This window comes from Nelusetta ayraudi, unplaced genomic scaffold (assembly GCF_046127955.1).
Source record: "Nelusetta ayraudi isolate G7.1 ecotype Tasmania unplaced genomic scaffold, CSIRO-AGI_Nayr_v1 ptg000003l, whole genome shotgun sequence".
Classification (NCBI taxonomy): domain Eukaryota; kingdom Metazoa; phylum Chordata; class Actinopteri; order Tetraodontiformes; family Monacanthidae; genus Nelusetta; species Nelusetta ayraudi.
In genome coordinates, this window is record NW_027466053.1 from 26,208 (window position 1) to 50,181 (window position 23,974).

The window sequence follows — 23,974 nt, forward strand, 5'->3', positions numbered from 1 at the left end:
GTTTCACTCACTAATTCTCTTGTACTGTGGTTAATCTCGTCCGTCATACCTTTAAACGTTCAACTGTTTTGCTTTTTGCGTGTGTTTTTTCTTTAAATCTAACCAAAATGAACCCCTGTCTGCTATGTTATTATTAGAATAAGTATCATGTGTGTTATGTAACACAAACATTGAGTGGTTTGCTCAGAGAGATCTGGGCATTGCTCCTAAATTACAACACCTGGCATTAAGCGCTTCGTCATCGTGTCGGTGCTGGCAGGGTTACCGTCAGCAGAAGCTGCAGGATGCTTCACAGGAAAACATCAGTGCGTCATTAAGCCCAAGGTCGCGATAAAGTCCCTCCTTGAAAGCTCCAGGGGAAGGCAGAGTTTTCTGTCACTTTAGAGTTGGTCGAAGAACACGAAGGCCTCCATCTACCTTCAGACAGATGAAAGGTACAAAAAGAAAACCGCAAAACATTAGCCTCTTCTGGAAGCTAAACATTTAGCATTCATATATTTTATATATGTTACTTTCTTGAGTAGTAGTAGTAATAGTAATAATAAATCATTAAGTGAGGTTAGCACATAATGATTCTGAATTTTGCAAAAGGGATATCTTAAAAATAGACACTTCTTTAAAAAAAAAAAAAAAGGGGGGGGGGGGGGCACGGTAAATTTACCGCTCGTGTCAGCAAACCTTTATCAAAATGATTTGCTTGTACTTAGTTTGAGACCGGGGTACCACAAGGTGTCACTGTCATTCCAGTAGAACAGTGTCTAGTTGGTGTGCCGCTGCAGAAGCTTCAACATTTCAATTGAAAGGTGTGGGGGGGGGGGGACAACTATAAGTGTGCTCGCACTGTTCAATGACAACGGAAAACGGAGCCGTCTAGCACACACTCACAACTTCTCAATACAGCGGGAAAGAGGGGGGACACAGACCCATGCGAATACAAGTGGCGTGCGCAAATTGACATACAGTGCGCGCTTCCTCGCCGTCCGTGCACGTCTGCGGAGGCGCTGATGTATAAACGCCAAGTGCTCGGTGCGATAAGGCCGCCACTCCGATGAGCGCCAGGCGAGAGAAGGCGCTGCTGGACTGGGCGCCCGTCGGATTATGCTTGTCCAGACTGGGGAGGAAAGGCAGCGGCGGCCTGGAAGCGCACGGAACGCTGCGGCAGAGCGCGGAAGGACCGGGACGCCTAATGTGCGCGCTGGAGATGGAGATGACCAACTACAGCCTGGCGGGCGACTCCAAGCTGGACGGCGTCAACTTCGACGGCCTGATCACCCGCAACGGCGGCGGCGGCGGGGAACCGGCGGCGGAGGTGTCGGTGCCGCTGACGCAGCGGTCGAGTCCCATGGAGGGCGACAACCTGTACCGGCTGCGGGACAGAAAGTTTCTGCTGGAGGACAAAAAGCGCCTGTGCGCCCTGGCGCTGGGCACCGCGGTGCTCGGCATCGTGCTCATGATCATCCACTCCGAGACGTGTCCCTTCGTGTCCCGGGTAGGTCCGAGCAAGAATAAACCTTGAGTGTTATCAGATTAAATTGAGAATAATTCCGTTGAAGTTTGAGCTGTTAGCGATTGTTTTAGCGCAGAAGCAGCAGCGCGTGCTCCATAGGCAGCTGTTAGCACCGTGACTTGATAACTGCAAGGACTTTTTCTAAATGGCTGTTCACTCATTGATAATGTTGAGAGCTAACAATGTTAAAATGTATATTCTACACATCGTCGGGTGATTGTTTTCTAACCCCTTGTGCTCTATTACTTGCAGTCAAAGATTAATACATCACCATCACAAACCAAACACTTTACCCTCTGTTTATAGCTTCCTGCCAACATGCTCTTCCATCACTATCTGCTATTTAAAAAAAAAAAAACATGAGGCAATCTGAAGAGATCCTCTTGTGACATCACAAAGGGTTGTTTTCTAGACTGGAGTTATTTAGCGCTTGCTTTTTTTTCTTTTTTTTTTTTAAGTGCAAATGGTAAATATAGCTGTTGAAATTGCATAATATATTTACCAACAACTGCATGTAAACTATAATACAGTTTATGCCGAAACGCCAGCCGCCGTTTGTCAGAGTTGAGTTTCGCTGTAGAAAACAGCAGCACCTGCACAACGCTGGTTCCCCCCTCCCGTCCCCGCCGCCGCCGTCGTCTTGCCCCCGTGGCGTCTGCTCGAACATGCAACACCTGGGTTTTGACCCTCCGCGACCCCCCTGATTAGCTCTTCCAATTGCCGGCCCAAACATGGTGCTGCGGCCTCATGACATTAACATGCAGATCTGAGCGGATAACGATGCCAAGCCGCACAATCAACAAATTATTAACTCTCCTTTCCCCCCTTGACTTCCTAGCGCTCACGCCAGTTCCACATGTGGAAAAAGGCACTCATGCGTGCTGCACAACTTCAGACCTCCTCCGTCGCTGAGAAGTCAACGAGTGATTGCAGCATCAAACGGCCCCAACATGCTAACTCGCGTCAGACACAATCTGATGAAGGACCTATGGAAACAGGCCGGAACTTTAAAAAAAAATGTGTTTACAAGACAGGATACGGAGAAACATTTCAACAAAACATTGAAATTATTAGCAACGGCCTGAACAATCACATTTCTATTCCAGCTGAGATGAAGGGAGGAGAGCAGGTGCTGCCTGCCCACTTCCAACATCCATCGGCTCTGATTCCATGGAAAAATTGATGCGCTGGAAAGCTGTTGTCTCCAGTCAAAGCAAGTCAGAGCGTATTATTTAGTAGAGGCTGTGGTGATTTAATCATAATATCCATCAGTGATGCTCATTTTAAAGGGGTTTACTTTGACATTTCACCACTGTGGCATTACTTACAGTCACAAAGCAACTTCTCTGTTGCTTTTTATTTCTTTGCCACAACTTGAATCACAAATTCATTTCCAAGCCACAAATTTTTAGCCTAAAATTGCTTCTTTTTTTCTCAACCCATTATGCACGAAATAAAAGGAGGGCTATTAATGGAACGTTTTTCAACCTCTTTTTCCATACAGCGAGATTTCCCCCCTTGGTACTTGCGGTGATCTTTCCACGTCATTAGGCTAATAATTAGTGCGTTTGCATGGTTGGACCGACTGAGTGTTGCGATTCTGCCTGCCTCAGAGCGCAGAGTGCACTTTGACCCAGCGCGACCTCTCGTCTGTATTTTCCTGTGATCCCAAGATGATCACGCAGCCCGGAACAATGTCAACACAGAGACTCATGTCATGCGATGGCTGCTATTTATAGGAATACCGTCACAGAGAACGTGTATTGCACTACAACAACAACCCCTAATATTAAAGGTATAAATGAGGGACATTTTTTGATAAGGTTCCTCAACTTTGTTGATTAAAAAAAAAGATGAGATTAGGTGTTATACATGTCGGGTATAATATCTGCATGCTGTTTGTTCATGTTTCTCGCTTTCAGCATCATACCCGATCACATCACACTGGCAGGTTAACGTGTTTTTGTTTTGCAGCAGCATTTTGCACCGCACGTCTCTGTCTGATGACGTCTCTCGCTCCCTCCTCCACATGCTACCTCAGTTTTTGTCACTTGACTAATACTTTCAGCGGCAGGTAATTGCGTGGAGAGGTCGAACATAATGACAGGTGAAAGGTTCCCTGCTCGCTACTTTGGCTCGCCTGATAGTTATCAAATGCATAGCTGCAATTGTAAAAGAAAATTGTTCTGGCCAAAGTTAAGCCGATGCTGTTTGGGTAAACAAAAGTCAGCATCTATTTTCAGTTCAACTTGAAATTTCTTTTGCAGTCAGCACAATTTCCAATGGCGTTATGTTCTTGTTTGAAGTTTTTAAACAGGGCCTGTGGGTTGCTGCTCCGAGATTGCAGCTCACCCACACTATGAAACCTTTATCACATCCTACGTGGAGCATTGTGCATCTATCACAAACCACAGCATTTGCAGCATAACTTCTCTTACCAGAAAACCCGGCAAGCTGTGTGTCATAAAAAGAACAAAGTGACAGACATCGTGCATCCTCCACACACTGAAAATGTGCACAGTGGTTAGCGCTGCCGCTTCACAGCAAGAAGGTTGTGGGTTCGATTCTGGGCCTGGGACCTTTCTGTGTGGAGTTTGCATGTTCTCCCTGTGTCTGCGTGGGTTCTCTCCGGGTTCTCCGGCTTCCTCCCACACTCCAAAAACATGCATGTGAGGTCAATTGAAGACTCTAAATTGTCCGTAGGTGTGCATGTGAGTGTGAATGGTTGTCTGTGTCTATGTGGCCCTGCGATGAACTGGCGACTTGTCCAGGGTGTCCCCTGCCTTCGCCCTAAGACAGCTGGGATAGGCTCCAGCAGCCCCCCGTGACCCTGAGCTCGGGAACAAGCGGGTATGGAAGATGAATGAATGAATGAAGTTCTTCAATCGAATCAGTCTGGCTGATTGAGCTGTGTTCCACCTGTGTTGTCATGCTGCTGTGCTGAAGCCCCAGCTTACATTTCAGAGGTCATCATTTCATTTAAGAGAGCTGCCTTTACTGCGGTTCAGAATCTCAGCATGGCAAGTTAAAATAAATTGAGTTGGGGTTTTTTTGCGCTGCATACACAAGAGTGAAATCAGCGGGGATCCACTTTCACCAGGTCCTCTTTCCGTAGATGGGTTTATCTGAACCGAAATATGTGTTCTATAAACAAACCAGAAAGACAAGGTAATGAGGGACAAAAAAATCTGCCCAAATTCCCCCCGGGATGCTGCGATGGTGATCTCTGATATTCAGATCTCAAAAACTCAGTGAGAAAAATATTGCTCAACTGACTCTTCTGTAAGTGTGGCAAAATGTTTACATTTTGTGGGGTTTTATGATTGGCCCTGAACAAAATTCAGACCTGATGTGGATGCTGCACACAAATTCCCTCAAGTCTGAAAGTCCTTAATTAGATTTTCAACTGTAAAACCCATTGAGTGTTGGGGCACTGGGTGTCAGAGGTGCACTTTGACCGACTGACCCAATTGGGGAAAAGGCATTTAGATCTCAATCCATCTTGATGAAGACACAGGGAAACTCAGACGTCTGAGTTGGAATGGAAAGTATTTACAACCCAGAGAACAAAAAAGTTGGCATGTCGTGCAAGGTGTAAATAAAAACAGAGATTGACTGTGTCTAGACATCCCCAGTCCTTCTATTAATACCAACTGTACTGTTACACAGGGAACATTTTGTCTTCTTTATTGGCTTTAAAGTTTCCATATTAGACTAATTTGTTTTTTATCCTGGGTTGCAGTTGAGTCCCTTTGCATTAATGCATTTCCATGGAAAGCTGAACATCTCTATTTTTAGCCCTAGGTTTTCAGCGTCCTGCAACAAAATTGCTCCTTCCGCCGCATAAACGAAACAAAGTGGTCAAAGCAAATTGATTTGCATGAGGCTTTTTTTTTGTTGCAGTTTTTGTTGCAGTTTTTGTTTTTAATTTGATGCCCTCTCATTTTACTGGGCTTGGCTACTACAAGTGGTTCAAAGAGCGCCCCCTTGAAACTGCATTTTTGCTGTGACGTGTGAGGGATTGACACTATGGTACTGTCTCACATTTTATTGGCAGCAAATCCGGGTCCTCCCTTTCTCCCTGTGTTGGTGGGGTCCGCTTGCCATGATGAGGAGCTAAGAGTCAAAGTAAACACAAAGGCTGTAACAGTGCTTTCAGCGTCTCTTTGTTGACCTGGTGGCCGCCGATTGGCCGCATTGCACCAACCTGGTGAACAAAGAAGCCTCTATCCCTCTGTCTGTCGGGCTGCTCCACATGAGTTTCTTCACTCTTGATGACAAGCGGTTTATCGGCGCTTCTTTCACCAAACCAGAAGAGATTTTTGGTCGTGGCGTAGCCTGCCCACAAACAAACCATTGACAGGATGCAAAAACACACCACAACTGTGGTGGTTTCTCGTGTCAAACTAGTATCATAATCTGTCAATGTATTGGAATGGAGGAAGTGCTGGAGGTGGTTTAGTAAATTATGAAACATGAGGCCATTATTCCTGTCAGACTTTCTATTGGCTGAAGCAATGTATTATTTCATTACTGAAAAACGTCTCGTCTTTTAAATGACTGATAGAAATGAGTTGTTTGCCGAGTCAGACTATGAAGTAAAACTCTTAACTGTAATTTGCACGGAAGTTGTTGTGTGGCTTTTCACCCTCAAGTCATGAGTGATAAATGATGACTGATAATACTCAATATTGATCTGCTTCACTTCAATGCCAGTTGTTTCATCCCTTTAATTGCAGCCTCTCTTTCCTCCCCAGGGCTCCCACATCACCTTAATCCTCAACGGTTCCATCAGCCTGTCCACCGGGTGTCTCCTGGTCTTCATTATAGCTTTCCATTATAAAGACATCAGGGTGAGTTTGTGAGCTATGTAAACTGGACGGCCTGGACAGCCGTGCTGTTAAGTATCCTGCATCTATTTTGTGCATTCGCTCTCGCTCTCACTCCCGGTCACGTTTGTTCCAAGTTAGTTGCAGTCAGAATGTTCCTTTGTTAGAGATGCTTGTGGGCAAGTGTTTGAGGAGGCGCTCTCGCTTCACTGAGGGTAGCCTCAACACTGATTATCTGTGTTTTATTTATTGCGCACTGGGCAAAGGAAAAGCCTGGGATGAAACCCTTCCATCCTCACAGGCACGCAGCTCCGCCGTGCAGCCAGTCCGCATAACTTGGTGTCTTTGTGTGTGAATTTATTTTCAATGAAGAGTTTGGGGGCAACACGGTGGCGCAGTGGTTAGCGCTGCGGCCTCACAGCAAGACGGTCGTGGGTTCGATTCCGGGCCTGGGACCTTTCTGTGTGGAGTTTGCATGTTCTCCCTGTGTCTGCGTGGGTTCTCTCCGGGTTCTCCGGCTTCCTCCCACACTCCAAAAACATGCATGTGAGGTCAATTGAAGACTCTAAATTGTCCGTAGGTGTGCATGTGAGTGTGAATGGTTGTTTGTTTCTATGTGGCCCTGCGATGAACTGGCGACTTATCCAGAGTGTCATCCTGCTTTCCCCCAATGACAGCTGGGATAGGCTCCAGCAGCCCCCCGTGACCCTGAGCTCGGGACTAAGCGGTATGGAAGATGAATGAATGATGAATGAAGATGGTGAAGAGTTTGTCCTAAAAGGAAACATACATGCTTTCTCATGGTGCGCGTATTCAAGGACGTGCCGTGTGCGCTGTGCAGATGGGAGGCACTGTCAGGGCGGCACTCCCACTTGTTCTGTTTACTTGCGCACATGGGTGCCTGATACCAGTGGGGGTCCACACAGGTGCAAACGGGAGATAAGAGACGGCAGTGTTTTTGAGGTTTTGGAGACTGACACAGACAGAAGATTGCCTCCATGTCACGTTCACAGTGAGACATCGGTGAATGTCTGACAGGCAAACTGAATCAAGGAAATATATCTTAGTAAAGGATCAAATGTACAAGAATGAGCTTAAAGTTTCTCCTTCATGCTCCTGATTAAAAAACTAGATGTTTGGTGAGTGAGATGGTTTTCCCAAGTGCAGATCCACATTGGAGTCCTGCACAAATCAAATGTGTTTGCATTCACAGAGATTTGCGTGGTTCTTGTTCTCATAGTGAAAGCAGCCGAGGAGCCACGGCAACAGTAACTAAGTCAAGGAGACTTTCCGTCTTCTCTTTCGTAAAACTCAACACTGTGTGTGTGAAATATTCCCCATCAGCCGTCTCCGTGTTTCCAACCGCTAAAGCGTCTTTTCAATCTTTCATCTCTCAGCTGTTCATCATCGACCACAACCAGGTGGACTGGCGCATTGCCATGACCAGCCAGAGGGTTCTGGTAATCACGCTGGAGCTGTTGGTCTGCGTCATCCACCCCGTTGGCACGTACCTGGACGCCGGAACCCCGGCCAACTCCTCCTCCTCCAATGCCACCGCGGCGCCGCCCTGTATTTCTAACAGCAGAGGCGACGCCCACATGGACCTGGAGCTCCTCCTGTCCATGCTGATGTTCCTCCGCCTGTACCTGGTGCACAGGACCATCCTGCTGCACAGCAAAGTGCTGCTCAGCGCCTCCTACAGGAGCATTGGTTCGCTCAACAACATCAACTTCACCTTCCGCTTCGTGCTCAAGGTGCTGTTGAACAAATACCCCGGGCGCACGCTGCTCATCTTCATCCTCTTCTTCTGGCTCACCGCGTCGTGGATGCTCACGCTGTGTGAGAGGTGGGCGAAACAACAAGTCGGCACGAACGCAATGATTAAGACGTGGATGTATGTGTGTAAACATGCACCAAGTATCTTTGATTGCGGTCAGAGAAAGAAAAACACTTTTTTTTTCCAATTGTTTGTTAGGGAATGAAATTAAAATAACATTTTTTCTCTCAAAGCGACCAAAGTGGTTTGAACATCCAAAATTCTAATCTTTAATTTAAAAAAAACTTTGTGTTTTGCCTGAAACATATATTAAAGTACTTTTACACTACACGCCCAGTTTGCTGTACAGTAAACATCCACGGCAGCCTTTTTTCCGCGCCATCAGATGAGTGTGCACGCAAGATCATGAAAAAAAAAATGTTTAACTCTCCTGCGCGAGCCTTGATGGTCAATTTGACTTCCCCCGCTCAGAACAAATTCTATTAACTGATCGGATAATCGCGTTCCTCACATCTGGTTTCCGCGACAAATTGCCCCTCGCCGCGAGCCAGCCAGACGTCGGCCTGGTCCTGCTCGCTGTTTGAACAGCCTGAGGCCATTTGCTCATTTCAACCCTGGAGGTGAGGTGCTGCAGATTGAGAATGTGTGTTTTGACTCGTCGGCAGCTATTAAAGAGCATGTGACTGACTGCTGATAAGACTGGCGGCCCTTTGCTTTCAAACACTGAAAACATTTTTTTTTTGCTGAATTCCACATCCTGGAGACCAGCAGGTAGACAGAAGCTTGTTTTGTTTTTGCCATGCCTACACTAGTGTTTACGAGTGTGCAAAGGTACCCACTTCCTTCAAGCTCCGCTACTGTAAACTCTGATCAGACAGAAAACACCCTCGACAAACAGATACAGAAACCAGGTTTCGTTCCTGTGGGTTGACAGCGCACAAAGAATCTGACGACAAGGCTGATGATAGCTGGAATGATTCACGAGAGCATGTAGAATAATCAGCGCTGCACACTGGCTTATTCAAGCAGGGGCGGTAATCACACTGATTTGTACGAAAGAGGATTAAGGCCACAAGAAGAGAAAAAATATTACAGGAAGGAGATTTTTAGTTTTCATTTCGAGTTTTAAGTTGAAATGTCGTGAATAAAGTCAAAATTTCGTGAAAAAAGTCGACGTAAAAAGATGAAATTTCATGAATAAAGTTGACGTAAAAACCCACAGTTAAAAGTAAACTGCCGAAAACAGGTGTATCCCACAAGGTTCACCCACAGCAATCAGGAAACTGGCGAAAACGGAAGTACTCCATTACATTTATGCGTCGAGCCTTTCAACTTTGCTCTCGACATTTTGACTTACTTCACGATTTCAATTTTATTCATGAAAGTTTGGCTTTTTTACATCAACTTTATTTTTCAAAATTGTAACTTTAATCTCAAAATTTCAACTTTATTCTTGAATAGGAAACTTGAAAGAAAAATTCTCTTCATTTTTTTCTCTTCTTGTGGCCCTAATCCCCTTCCGTAGATTTGTCAGACATGTCTTTGTTGAAAGGATTTGGATTGGGAAATTTGGAGTAATTTGATTGTCTGTGGTTGCAATGGGCGTCTTTAACATGTTGGCATCCACACAAACCTCAAACTTGTCTCCCTTCTGCAGCAAAACCTCAGAGTCGACGGGTGACATGACCGTGGCCCTGTGGCTTATCGCCATCACCTTCCTCACTGTGGGCTATGGGGACGTGTCGCCCAACACCTCCTGCGGGAAGGCAGTGTGTCTCTTCACTGGAGTCATGGTGAGCAAGGGGGCGGGGCTGCCTTTCTTCATGGTGACTTTCTCTTTGTGGTCCTGTGATGAGCTCATGACTTGTCGCGGGTGTGACCCCGCCCACGCGAACCTGACTGCTGGAGAAGCAGAGATAAAAAAAACGAATGAATGGATGTGAATACTAATGTATTTGACTTCTTTAAATTCAGCTGGTTATTTTTTCCTCTGAAGCCTTAACTTTAACCACTAAATACCAGACTTAGTTTTTCAGTCTGGGCAAAACTGCTTGTTTGGTAACAAGAGAGATGAGCAGTTTTAAGCATCCTTCTAGTACTTGGTTAACACAGTAGTGTTTATCCCCATGTTTCCACCCACAAGTTTCCACTTGGCCCCGGATCTTGTGATGACATCAGAGATACTTCAGCCGATTTCCTTATCTGCAGAGGTTTAGAAAAAAAAAACTGTTGACCCTTGAAGATTGAAGAATTACGTAATGAGAAAAGCCCTTTTTGGCCTGTAGATTTGTGTTGGCTGCAATACCGCGAGTGGCCACCGAAAATAGTTGGATTGCAAAACTTTTGCTGGATCCTGTTTCATTATGTCTCCACGTTTTGACCTCTTATCAGCGATACCAGAGACTCACGACAGCAAGAGGCAGTCATGACTCAAGTGTTTAAGACAAAGAATGGAAACATGTCGTATTTGTTCCCCATCAGGGTGTGTTCCTGACTGGACTGCCACAAATCTCCCTGCCTGATAAAGAACCAAAACAAGACGTTCTTTGGATGATTTCCACTAGTTTCAGGTTGCTGTTTTGCTGAAACAGATCTGTTTTCCTGTTGCTGTACATTTCATCTTTTTTTCTTTCATTGGCTCCGTGTTATTGAGTTGTGAACCCCCCTCCCCCCTCAGTTTCTGAGCCATACTGTTCCACAAACCACCCCTCTGGTTTATTTCACCCCACTCAGTTTTTCTACTGTTCCAATGCAGCAACATTTTCCTATTTGGACTTTCCCACAGCATATCGGGGCCAGTCCGCTCGGCTTGCAACTTTTCCCAGCACTAATTACGCATCTTGGACACATTTAATACCTTTTTTTTTCTCTTGGTGCTGACAGAGTGGAGTACCTTTATTTTCCTGTGCATGTAATTTAGATCACAGCACTAAATCAAGGGCTTTGGCAGCGCTCAGCAGTCGGATGAAATAATTGGGAGGATCTGTCATTGTGCACGGGCGCTGTGCCCTCGGCACAAACACATCTGTATGGAGCGTGATCTTTTGTGCTGAGTAATGATAACATTTTGCTGCATTTTGCAGACTTCTGTCATCGTGATAATTATTAGAAGACTTTTGGCTGGAAACTGTTTCACACAAGGGACCAGTAACTGGACGCAACACTGACCTGTTCAGTAAGATGTTGCTCCAGGGTGGCTCATCTACTGGGCTTAATCCTTCAATGATATTGTCACATTTGACTTATTGACTTAATGTTGTAATTAGTTTGACTTGCTGACTGTAGCTCAACTCTTTGTGAGTCTTCAAGCTTTAAGGGATAGTTTTAAAGTCACTGTTATGATTCATTGGCTTGACAAAGCGCACCCAGACGGCCTGGTGCTGAACTCTGCTCCTTTGGCTGCTGGCCTGCCCCCCTCTCTCAACAACACGTCTGTCCAATTTGCACAGGAACTATGTGGACGGTCGTCATGAGACTAGAGTGTTGGCCAACTGGACTGCATTCTTGCTTTCTTGACGCCGTTTCATCCAGAGGTCTCCTCCTGCTCTATAAAAGATTCAGGGAGTCTTACTAGTGAGGACTGTTAAGTTCTGTCCGGAAGACATATGACTCAGCTTTGTACCTGCATGTACATAAAGAGATATCAATGTTCATATTCTGCACTGGGAGGACAAATGATTTTAGAGGAGTGTGAAAGAAAACCACCTACTTCCAACCACAACAATCCTCGTTGAACAGAGAAGGAGGCCTACGACACACCCACTTGATCCTAATCAGCGGCGCTGGGCACAGCAGGGTGGGCCAGGGGAGAATCCCAACAGTGAGTCACTGCGGTGACGACTCAGTATTGGCTTCACGCTATGAATATAACAAACAAACTCATGTGCAGATTGGGTGAAGTAACAATCAGGACCAAATTCCTTCACAACCTGAGAGACTCCCGAAACTCAAAATCTGTGGAACGTTCCCCAAATCAATCTCCCTTTTTTAATGAATGTGTTTCCAGGCATCATCTTCTGTGTCTCAACTGCATTGGGGCACTTCTGACACACAAAGTTCAACTCAACAAAGTTTTTTAAGAGCAAAGTTCTAAAAATCATTCTTACAAACATTTCCAAGTGAAATAATAACCAAAAAATCCAAAGGACTACAAAGCCACCAAGAACAAAGAAATCTCTTGGAGGAGAAATGTATCAAGTCTACCAAAGAGCAGTGAAAAAATTAAATGCAAAACCTGATTTGACAAACAAACTTGACATGTGAGCTCATTGCTTCTTTGTCACAGAAAGGCAAGACAAACTCACTCAAGACAAAGCCACACTATTTACACACACAGGTAACGGGGACCAGGTGGAATCAATCAAGACGTGGAAAGACAATCATCAGACTCGTAAGAAACACAAAAAGGCCTCACTGACACAGCAAGAGAGTTGAATTTTAAATTAAAACAGGAAGTTACAATTACAACGATTTCGAAACGCCTGTTCAGTTATATCAGGTCCTTCTCTATGTTTCATGAGATGGCAATCAGCCAAGTGATATTTTTAATTTACTAACGTCATTGCGTATTTTATCGCAACATGCAAAAGTTCAGAGAGCAACGTGAATAATATCAGTGCTTTTAATCATCTGGCGGACGTTGATAAGGGTCACTGCTGCTGCTGCTGCGGTGCTGCTTGAAGGTTTGATTTGGGCCCGGACACCTCTGTGACAGAGTGGAAAACAATCTACCCCTCCCCCATTCTCCCTCTCTCTCTCTCTCTCTCCATCTGCCCCTTGTTTTTATAATCCTTCCCCTCATCAGGGGGGAAACTTTCCACCATATCCATTTTTAGGTGGTTTATTGCCACTGGCACGGCGACAACAGGAGGGGTGTGCCAACCTGTGCCAGTGATTTGGAAAAAAATAAAATAAAATTCCCCCTGCTCTCCCATCAGGGCAGCGCTGGGAGCCAGCCAGCGGCCGGGGCTCCCACACCTGTAAACATGGCTGAGAGCCTCCACAGTCAGCACTTTTGCTGCCCTCCGGGCAACATCAGTCTGCAGCAGCAGCCGTCAGTGGCGTGTGTGGATTGAGAAGTGGATCCTGGGTTTCCCGCCGGGTGCAATGATAGATCCGTTGATGGAAATGCCGTCTTTTGTTGGAAATGCCCCATTTGTGTTTTCTTTGGTTCTCCAATGATCTTTCCTTCTGTTTCTCTGCTCACGCTGCAAGTCGAGGAGAAGGAAAACAGGTAAAGGCTGTTCCGCGTTGGACGACACAAGACTCTTTCTGTTCGACTGCGTGGATGGGTTTTGCTCTCAGTTTTTCCTCATCTGTCTGCACTTCCATGTCCAGCAATAAACCCCCCACCCCTTTTCGTCCCCCCCCCCCTCTTGGGGCTATTCTCAGAGGAAACTATAGCAGTGCCACAGACAGAGGCCTGCGTTCAACCATTGAACCCTCTGTGTAAATATAACTTTGATTTATTGGATGAAACCATATGAGGCATGAGGATCAGCATTGGGCTTTTTGAACAAGTGCTTTCCCCCTGAGGGGAGTGCGGTAGACAAAACACACAAGACCATGTCAACCGCAGAGGACTTCAACAAATTCAGGCCCCCGAAATAAGACCAGTTTCCTCGGAGCTCCGTCTCACTGTGGTGTTGTGTCATAATCCAGCCCAGCGTCTTTTATTTCGTTTTGTTTCTTTGGAATGATGTGTTTTGTGTGAAACTATTTGTCAACAGACACGTGGTCGCATAACTCATCTGTTTTTTGTTTTTTGTTTTTTTCTCGTGTGCATCTGGGTTTTAGGGTGTCGCCTGCACAGCCATGCTGGTCGCAGTGGTTACCAAGACGCTGGCGCTCAACAAAGGAGAGAAACACGTGCACTTCTTCATGCTGGACATCCAGATCTCTAAAAGGGTAAGAGACAATCAGCTGGTCAGCGGCAATATTATGGAAACTGCAAGTGAAAGTGCTTGAATATGCATCCTAAACGTGCTTTTTTAATGCAAGATTTCTGTTGTGTCCCCCGCGTCTGCCTGTTTTTTTCCGCTGATCATTCTGCACATCCATGTCAGTGTGCATGACTGTCACGAGCATGTTGAGTCACTCACTGTGTTACAAAACATGCTGTTTTGTCCACAATGTCCGCAACTTCATTGTTTTCAAATGGACAGTCATGATGTTGAAAGACTTCTCTTCTTAAATTATTATGACATTTTTACCCGTATTTTTTGCCTATCGCCCTTCAAACTGCCTTGGAGGTTTGGATCTTTGGTGATGGTATAGAAAAAAAATTGTAAATGTCATTTTATAGATATTTTATATTATTTTATACACACACACACACACACACACACACACGCACACACACACGCACACATATATACCTACATATTATTACATCCTTTTATTATAGCCATATTTTTGTGACTACATAATGAAAACTGATTCCTCTAAAAAAGTTGGAATCTTTTGGATGAACTCTGGGAGCATTTTTGGCTAAAACTATGATAATCAAATCAACATTTCCTGCATGAAGCTTTGTAAACAGTGAGGTGCACACCCAGCCTTCCATCAGAGATGAGAAAGCGGATGGAGCCTTCAGGATGGAAGCATCACTACCTTCCGTGCCATAAATGTTTGGGGTTTTTAAGCCTTTTTTTTCCCTCCCCCATCAACCAAAAAAGACGCATGGTGTTGGGGTTAGGCTCGGCACACCTCTCGCTAGCTTTCTCGAGGCGTCAAACAGGAAGTCATCTGTCAGGAAAGAAACTTGTGTCAGCTTGAGACGGAGCTGCGGCAGGCAGGAAACTGGCGAAGCGCACGAGTGTGTTTGTGAGCACGCGCCTGTTTTGTACGCTTGGCCGGGATTCAAGTGTTTGCCTGCGATGGGGATGACGGAGGTGGCCGAGCGTCAGGAGTTTACAAAGACGGGACCGTGCGCAATAAAAGTCTTGAGAGGTTTACACACAAATGTGTAAACTCAATGTCTGGTGGTCAGAGCAACACCACGAAGGACACAAGCATTTCCGTTCTGCTGGTGGCTGCATCCTGCCGCGAGGTGCATCGTCTTGCACTGCTTCACATTTTCCTGTGTGTGTGTGTGTGTGTGTGTGTGTGTGTGTGTGTGTGTGTGTGTGTGTGTGCATTCTGAGAGCCCGGTGCAGTACAGATTTACACTGATGGGAAAAAGGGAAGACATTTGGACACTGCGGACACTGACGCAGTCTAATAATAACCACACAACAGGGCCAGAGTGACATCACGACAGCGCAGTCGCTGTGATGTGTGCAGGAAGAAAAACAGACGTGAATAGAATCAAAGAGGAAAGTGCAAAAGAAGGTGATTACGAGAGAAATCCTGTTGGGTTGTTTTTTTTCCCCCACATTTTGCTGTGAATATGGAGTCATGCTGTCCGTCAAGGTCCCATATTATAAACATTGCCAGATGTTTGTTTTTTTTAAATCATAGACTTAAAAGGAAGTGATAAAGAAATGAGGATTTCATTCAGAATTGTTTTTTGTCTTTGTTTTTTTTGTTGTTGTTTTTTATTTCACATTAATTTACAGTCCTGTCAATGTGCCAGTGTTAGCCAGAGGCTAATTTTCAACCGCAGTCCTTCAGCCTGACATTACAAACTGGTCATAGCATATAAAAACAAGGACAACATGAGACACAAAATTTGAGTAGAAATACAACAAAACCATATGAGCAACAGAAACCGACAGACAGTGACACTAAATGAGAGACAGTCAGTACAACATTGTTAGTAGCACTCAAGTGAAAATTGGAATAAAAATAAAGACACATTTCTGAAACCTGGATTTCATCCTGGTGTTCTTACTGTCTGTACTAAAATGAACTAATATCAACCAAGATGCGTTTGCAAAAAAATATGACCATGAGTGTTTTATGTCAGTCGCGTGAGGCTCGACGAGGACGGTTTGGCTGATTCAGTTTCTTTGCACCAGATCCGACACGCCGCTGCCAACGTGCTGAGAGAATGTTGGCTCCTTCACCGCACAAACCTGAAGAAGGGCAACCGGGGTGAGCACCGAAGACACCAGCGATGCCTTCTGGAAGCCATCAGAGTGTGAGTTACTGTGGTAGCTGAGGGCTATATGTCTGTCTGTCTGTCTCTGTCTCTGTCTCTGTCTCTGTCTCTGTCTGTGTGTGTGTGTGTGTGTGTGTGTGTGTGTGTGCCTGTCACTGAAAATGTCTCAGAAGAAACATCCTTTTCTAGTTACAATTTCAACATACACTAGATAAATATTTTAATAGATGTGACTCATTCATGTAATTGGTTCTAAAAGGGATGCAAAGCAATGTCACTTACCTCCCAACTGAATGCAATTCAAAACAGTCAAAAAAGAATACATGTGAAAGACAAACAATGGTGAACACAAACCAGACAAGTCTCACGAGTGAAATGAAATTATTTCACCGACTGCTGACTTGATCTTCTCGTGCAGATTATTTCTTCAGCTTGGATGTCTATCCAAATTCAAACACTCACCCAAAGCCTAAACCAAATCCTAACCCTATATTGAAAAGTTACCTGAAAGTTGTTAAAACTCTGCCAAATAAGACATGTGCAAAATAGAAAAACCGTCTCACCAAAAATCTGAAAACCTTCAGCTTCAATGTGTCTTCCTGTTCTTGTGGGAGGGATGAAAGCAGATGTTCAGAGTGGGAGTGGTTTAGTTTCTGTGCTGTCTCCTTTATTATCATGTTCTTATTCTTACCCATTCATACATATGTATGTATGTATGTGTGTGCGTGTGCGTGCGTGTGCGTGTGTGTGCGTGTGTGTGTGTGTGTGTGTGTGTGTGTGTGTGTGTGCCTGCGCGAGGGATGCAAGTGGGTGGCGTCTCAGTGTCCTCCATGTGCATTTTACGGGTCATTAATGTCGTGTCAACATGTTTAACCACAGAGTCCCAGTTTTTAATGGATAATTTACGTTACTAATTAATGTGAGCAAGGCTCCATCCTTTTATCGCGCGCCTTTCAAGATCTGTCTGCAATTCACAACACGTTGGCCATCTTTCTTCTTCACCCAACCACCCGCACACACTTGCACATACGCACACACTGAGAGAAAAAAAAGAAAAGGAACATGGAAGCCATTATGTTTTCCATTTGAGTTGCACTTACTTTGCATTGCATGGCTGTCTGCTCTTCTAAGGACGAATAGGATACGGCAGAAGGAAGTGTGCGATTGTGAGCTCGTTATACCCCGAGTCGGATGATGGGTTCAAGTGTTTGTTCATCTGGTTGGGAAGGATCACACATCCTGGCAGCGTTGCTGTCAACAAACAAAACTATAGAAATGAAAGGGCAGAAGGCCAGTGGTACACACCAACTAGTCCTGTTCATAGAGCGCCAGGTCACAATGTTTTATTCCGTGTGTGTGTGTTGTTGAAACAAAAAAACATATTTGACGCCTTCATCAACGTGGATTAAGAAACAAAACTTTTCGTGAAGGTTTTATCAGCTGTTTAACGAACCCAGGGTGACTCCTGAAAGTTAAGTACTGGAATACTAATTTGTCAGCATATTCCACTTTAAACTAGAAGTTGTACGGTGTGCCAGGATTGTTCTACTCGTTCAAGAAACCCGGGCGCCCCATCCAATGCAAGGCCCCTAAAAACCTCCCAGTGGAGGCAACGCTGATCTCCACAGTTCCACAAGATCCTATCAAACTTCATGTAGAATGGAGAATAGAATAGAATAGCTTGTCTTTGTGGCCGAATGCTGCGAAAAAGTGACTGAGATCCATCAAAACTTTTTTTCATTGTTATTTATGCTATTTATTTTGCTCCTGTTCCAGATTTCGCCATTTGCGCCTGAAGCAGAGAAAGCTGCGGGACTACGTCAGTGAGATGGTGGACCTCCCGAAGGTAAACAACAGCTGCCATCAAGTTGTTTTCTTCCTCTGGACAGGCCAGCAGCGAAAAGCACAAAGAGGAAGTTCCTCTACACAGTATTTTCCTGGCTCTTTGTCAAAGGCCGTTCAGGCACATTGAGCGCCGGTTTAAAAATAAAATCTGTAAAACCTCCCGGAATTCATTTTTTTGGAACTAAGTGGCGGCAGGTAAATTTTCCACTCTGCTAAGTTTCCAGGGACTCTTTCTTTTGTTTTGAAAGAATTCAAATGTTTGCAACATCCAAAGTATCTCTCCTAAGATGCCAGAATTGGAAGAAAGATTTTACAAACTGATAGTTCTGGCCTTGCACCGTACGTCAACAGATGCAGATGATCATGTGCGACCTCAGCGCCAATTGGAACAACTCGTACCGGGAGCTGGAGCAGCGGATCCTCTCCATGGAGCAGAAGCTGGACGAGCTGAGTCGCTGCTTCCATCAGACCTCCAAGCTGCTCTCCCAGGTGCTCCATCAGCGCAACACTGAGATCAGGTGAAACCACTCGCAGCCACAGAAAGGCAATAGCTGCCTGGTACATACCAGATGGTGGATTTATTTGTTTGGTGTTTTGCAGGTGACAAGGCTGAGGAGCTGCTGATTCCCAGTGTTTTCATCCAGTGTCCATTAGAGGCTGGCTGTAAATCCTCCGGAGCTCCCTGGAGCCGCAGCAGCAGACTCTAAACACAGCCGGGCCTTCTTACTCAAGATCTCAACTCTGTCCCCATGCGCTGAGTGTACTCTGAACTATGACTCACAACAGTAAAAAAAAAAATTATATATATATATATATATATATATAGGACTTCAATTCACTGTGGGCGTTTTTCGCAAAGTTGATGGAGCAGGCGCTTGCGCATTTGCATTGGTGGCGGTTTGAATTTCTTTTAGCGCAAACAAAAATAGTCAGAGGGTTATACAGAGAATTCAAAAACTTTACTCCTTTGGCAAAGTTCCATTGATGGACTCTATCATTGTCTCATTCCTGTGGAATAAGATGTATTATTTTTAACCTAATTTTATTTTTACGATGTGATCTTTTCTTTTTCCGAAATCAGCTCTATGAAAATGAACAAACTTCTTCTTTTATAAATACACACACACACACACACACACACACACACACACACACACACACACACACACACACACACACACACACACACACACACACACACACACACACACACACACACAAAGTGCAAGATTACTTGATCACAATTGGTGGGCCGCAGTTGTAAAGACGTCCGTTCTTTTTCTCTCTGTTCAGAGAGGGCTGATAGTTTGTAGACAAGTGTTTCAGAAACATTTGCTTTGACATGACTGTCACCACAAGTGACCTCTAGATTACTAATAAAAAAGACACTTACTTTGCTGGCAGCAACCAGTTGGTGGCAGACTTCCCTGATTGTTTTTTATCTTTGACTGGTCTTGCAGCCAGGTCAGAAGGCTTGCAGTTTGCTGCATGAGGTAAATTCATTTTCAACGAAAGCCATTTTTAGTTTTTTAGCCATTGTTAGTCATTTTTTCGGGGCTGCTCGCGTAACCAAAACAAGCTGTTGGAATAAAGGCCCGACAGGTTAGACTAAAAACACATTTTGGTTTATGAAGGTACTTTTCCGCTTTCCAAAAAACGTCATTGTTGTGCTGCTTGCTTCCCGATTGTCCATTAGGAGAAGAGAAAATGACATGACATACGATAATTTACATGAAGGGAGGAAACTCAGCTCATTACAAGAAAAGTTTTTATTTAAAAGTTTAAAACCTTGAATTTTTGGGAAACATCAGATGGCGCTCATAGAATGAAAGTGTTTGAATCGACGGTGGCAACCATCAGCGTACACCTGCTCGGAAGAACAAGAGAACTTCAGAGGGAGCGGCATTATTAAAAACCAGGCCAACGGCTCCCCCTACTGGGCACAAATCAAGTAAAACAATGAGGGCCAGTAACAGTAAAAGGTTAAAGGTTATGCTAACATAATTTTATATAGATATATATGTAAAAAAAAACAAAAAAAAAACAAAAAAAAAACCACATAAATTGGTCAAATTGAGTGTGAATCCTATTTTACAGGATGACAAAGTTTGATGCTGTGTAACTTAAAAACCAAAACCTGGCGATTCCGTAACGTCACAGGAACAAATGCACTTTTTTGAGACAGCTCTGCAGAACTGGACCGAAGTCGCTGGAGATAAACTGGAGTTTAGATCAACTTTAACTTGACTTGCCGTAAACTCTTCTCTGTGGGTTATTGTGTAATCTGGTTTGTCGTCATGTGAACTGCTTGATCTTACCGTGTTTACTATATATATTGCTGCACATTGTGAAATCATGGTTACAAACACTCTGGACATAGATACTAATAAAAAGAAAAACAGTCAAGTGTAAACGTGTACATAGTTTTACTGTGACTTACTCGGGTGATTGGCCAATTGGATATTGAGGGCGGGGGGGGGGGGGGGGGGGGGGGATGGATGCCACGATGCAGTGAACAAACCACAGCAAAGCCAGAAATGCAGCGACGCTTTGGGGGCGTCATCATTTCAGGAAGTTTTTAAGGGTTTTGTTTTTGTCCTGTTCCGAAGTTGGTGCCATATAAAAGCTGAGGGTCTGAAAAACAACTGTCCGCAGTCACAAGTCAAGGGCACTCTGCACTTCCTTTTAACTCGAGGCTTCCATTTATGGCCAGGACGGGACCTTTTGCCCGACTTGCCCCTGATGTGCTCCTCTAACAGCTTGGCCCCCTGGAGAGTCTCACCGCAGCTGGCGCAGATGTAGCTTCTCGTCTCGGCGTGTTGCACACAGTGTCTCAGCAGGTGCAGCTGATGCTTGAAGGTTCTGCCGCACTGGCACTGGTGCGAGCGTTGGCCTCGGTGGAGGTAGCGGTGGCTGATGATGAGAGAGGGCTGCCGGAAGATGGCGCCGCACTGCCTGCAGGGCAGGGGGGCCTTAGAACGCCAGCCCATGTTCATACGTTTTGTCCGAGCCAAGTCATGGCTGCCGTTCTCGAACATTGCCAGGATGGTGGGCGTCGGTGCTGCGGCGCGGCCGGCGGTCTCGGCCGGGGGGCAGCTGGAGGGTTGGTCGGCTGATTGGCTTTGGGTGCTGCTGCCCCTCTCCAACCTCGCAGCTTCCACGGCAGATGTTGCACACGCTTTGTCCGTGGTCAGCCCTTCTTGCGAGGACGAGGTCGAGACGGACGTGGAGCTGCTCCTTGTAACAGCGGACTGAGTCCCCACGCACATCTGACCAACGCAGAGTTTGCCATTAATGACCTGATTGGCCGCATTTGGAGTGATGACTGCGGGAGCTGCGGCGTGATGGACACCCAGCGGAGAATTTTTATCCGTCAAAGCGGCCGGATTGGTAATGATGCACACCTTGGTGCTGACCACTGACATGTGAACCTTGTTGACGTGGTTGGACAGACTTTTCTCGGACACAAAAAAAGACTTGCATATGTTGCACGGCTGCGGCCTCGACTCGGAACAAAAGAGGACGAGCGGCGATCTGGTTCCTTTGGGACACTTGTGGTCGCTGTACAGCTTCTCCAGTGGGAAAACCTGGCCGCACACCTCGCAAGTGTATAAGGGCATGTAGTGTTCTTTTAGAGCTGCCTCGTCTGGAAAGACCTCTTTGCAAAGGGAACACAGGTGTTTTACCTTGACACCAGTGCAGTGGAGCAGATGCAGCTTCACGGACCTGAACGGACCTCGACCACAGGCAAGACACATTTCTGAAACAGCGGCGTCCCGAGAAGGTGGACGATGGGAGAGTGCAGGGGTTTTCTTCAAGGGTGGATTATCAGAAGAGTCACTAGAATGTTCAGTCGTATCAGAGCCCGAGCCATAATCTAAGTCTGGATCACCAGTCAGCACTACTCTGTGTTTAGAGCCCATCTCCTCCTCATAATCATCCTCATCCTCATCATCCTCGTCGTCGTCATCGTCGTCAGAATCAGAAGTGGTTGAATCCTCCTCTGCGGCACAGACGCTCCTCATCTCGATATCTTTATCATCTTCACCCACTATGTACTCCAAGCTGTTTCCTGACGTTTCAGGCCTCATCTCGGTCCTAAGTACTCAGAGTTTCAATGCACAACTTTGTGGTAAGAGGCAACGTCACAGTTGCGTCATTGATTTTTGACTGAGGGAATCAACTCAGTAGCCTCTCAGCGAGTCCTTGTATGTTTGATCAACTCCCACATGTCGCCGACATTGTCCGATTGCGTGAGAGGTCAGAGGTCAGAAGGTAACATTGCAAATGTGACAGGCAGCTCCGATATTGTGGCCGTTGGAGTTTTACATCAAGCAATGAATTTCGTTGAACTTTTAGCCACTTTTAGCCTCCAAACGTTTCCTTTCAAAGAATTCACATGATTCGTCATCCCTGCGAGAGTCCTCAGACTTAAGAGCGCAGCCAAGGCAAACCGTGCTTGGTCTAAAATGAAAACAGAGAGGACATATCCATTAACAATGTATGTTGAGAGAACATCAGAGTGACAAGCCTAATAACGCCAGCATCACGCACTCACTCAAGTTATTTCTGTATATATTAAAGTATATAATTACGCACTATTACGGAAACAACGAACGACTAATATAATTATCTAATATCCTGTGAATAAATTGGTTATTTCATTCATACGTGATCTCTCTCGTCGATACACAAAGGAATGAGACGTTTCAAAACTACTGGTCATCGGGGCTAGAGGCTGTTCACTCTGTCAATGCGTCACTCTGACATTAAACCAACGTCAGACTTAAACAGTTTTACGTGCGATTAGATGCAGCCAAATGATGATTTGATTTTGACTTTTCACGCGCGTTCATCACCAGGTTAAAATGTGTCACGCTAGTTAGCGGCAGTTAGCATGCTAACATGCTAGGCTAGCAGGATGAATGCGATATGTCCGTGGAAACTGCGCTGTAGCATCATTACTGTGAGCATGCGAACTCAACAGATTCAGCGTGTAATAAATAACATCTCGTGTAATTGTGTTATTCTTTTACGCCGTTCTGCTAAGATGTAAAGCCGATATTTTACTACATGTCACTGTTAGCTCAGTCTTTTACAACAGGCTACTCGTACAAACAACATCTGGGAAGATAACATATTGACCATTTCCAGCGTTTCCTCCTACAACCACCTTATGAGAGAAACCTTCAAGCGTGTGATTTACTCATTATCGACATTTCAAACGCTCTTTAGTCAACAGCTGCAATTTCATTTTTGGCCAAACTCATTGACAAAAGCATTTCCATGTAACGTATCACTTACAATCACTATCATTTGCACACATTTTGGTGTCAAACAGTGAATCATGAGGCATTCGAATGTGAATAAAGCATTGGTAGAGTCAAGTTTGGCTGGCACAATGAAAGTGAACTTACCTCTATCGATAAGTTCCTAAAATGTAAAACAACCCACACTGAGTATACATCATAGAGGCAAACGCGGGATAAAACGTCATGCCCTATGATTTTATGAAAAAACATAGTCTGACATCGTACTCATTTAACACCATTGCGCCTCACTAATAATTCGCTTTTCAGTCAAGCGTTAGCTATTAAAAAATTATTATCCTTGTGACGATACGGCCATTTTTTTTTTTCTTCCATTCGAGTGGGTCGGCAAACGGAACAAAACCTTAAAAATTTGAAGAAAGCTGCACCGCCGATGGCCTGCAGCTCCTCCCGTGGATTCGCCACATCCGTTCTAAAACGGAAGTAAGACACCTGCCTCTTCTAGAATGCAGAAGAAAGGTTTGACACCATTGTGCGCTCATATCGCACACTTGACTGGGAATAGTGTTTTTTTGCGTTATGTATATATTTTAAAAAACGCTTTTCTGATATAAACACAAACATCAACGTCACAGCGCGTCGTTGTCGTAAAAAAAAGAAAAGCGGAACCTTTAGTAGACTGACCATGTTTCCAAACAGCAT

The 23,974-nt window shown here is 45.0% G+C and overlaps 2 protein-coding genes across 4 annotated transcripts; one reads left to right on the top strand and one right to left on the bottom strand.

Annotated features, from left to right (window-relative positions):
• The first annotated feature begins 873 nt into the window (after positions 1-873).
• kcnn4 (potassium intermediate/small conductance calcium-activated channel, subfamily N, member 4) lies at positions 874-20,481 on the top strand. Of its 3 annotated transcripts, XM_076026173.1 has the most exons (9): positions 880-1,489; positions 6,265-6,360; positions 7,734-8,182; positions 9,771-9,906; positions 13,910-14,020; positions 16,075-16,196; positions 17,934-18,003; positions 18,354-18,520; positions 18,603-20,481. In XM_076026173.1, the coding sequence occupies exons 1-9, from the start codon at positions 1,049-1,051 to the stop codon at positions 18,604-18,606; spliced, it is 1,596 nt and encodes a 531-aa protein (XP_075882288.1). In that variant the 5' UTR covers positions 880-1,048; the 3' UTR covers positions 18,607-20,481. The 3 variants fall into 3 exon arrangements, 2 of the variants coding, with proteins under 2 accessions (XP_075882295.1, XP_075882288.1); XR_012926660.1 differs by lacking the exons at positions 18,354-18,520; positions 18,603-20,481 and adding an exon at positions 10,595-10,683 and having other exon boundaries at positions 874-1,489; XM_076026180.1 differs by lacking the exon at positions 13,910-14,020 and having other exon boundaries at positions 877-1,489.
• On the bottom strand, positions 19,754-23,661 carry LOC142888167 (uncharacterized). The gene is made up of 2 exons (XM_076026239.1): positions 23,420-23,661; positions 19,754-22,466 (listed from the first exon to the last, which is right to left on the bottom strand). The coding sequence occupies exon 2, from the start codon at positions 22,091-22,093 to the stop codon at positions 20,570-20,572; it is 1,524 nt and encodes a 507-aa protein (XP_075882354.1). The 5' UTR covers positions 22,094-22,466; positions 23,420-23,661; the 3' UTR covers positions 19,754-20,569.
• Between the last annotated feature and the right edge of the window lie 313 nt (positions 23,662-23,974).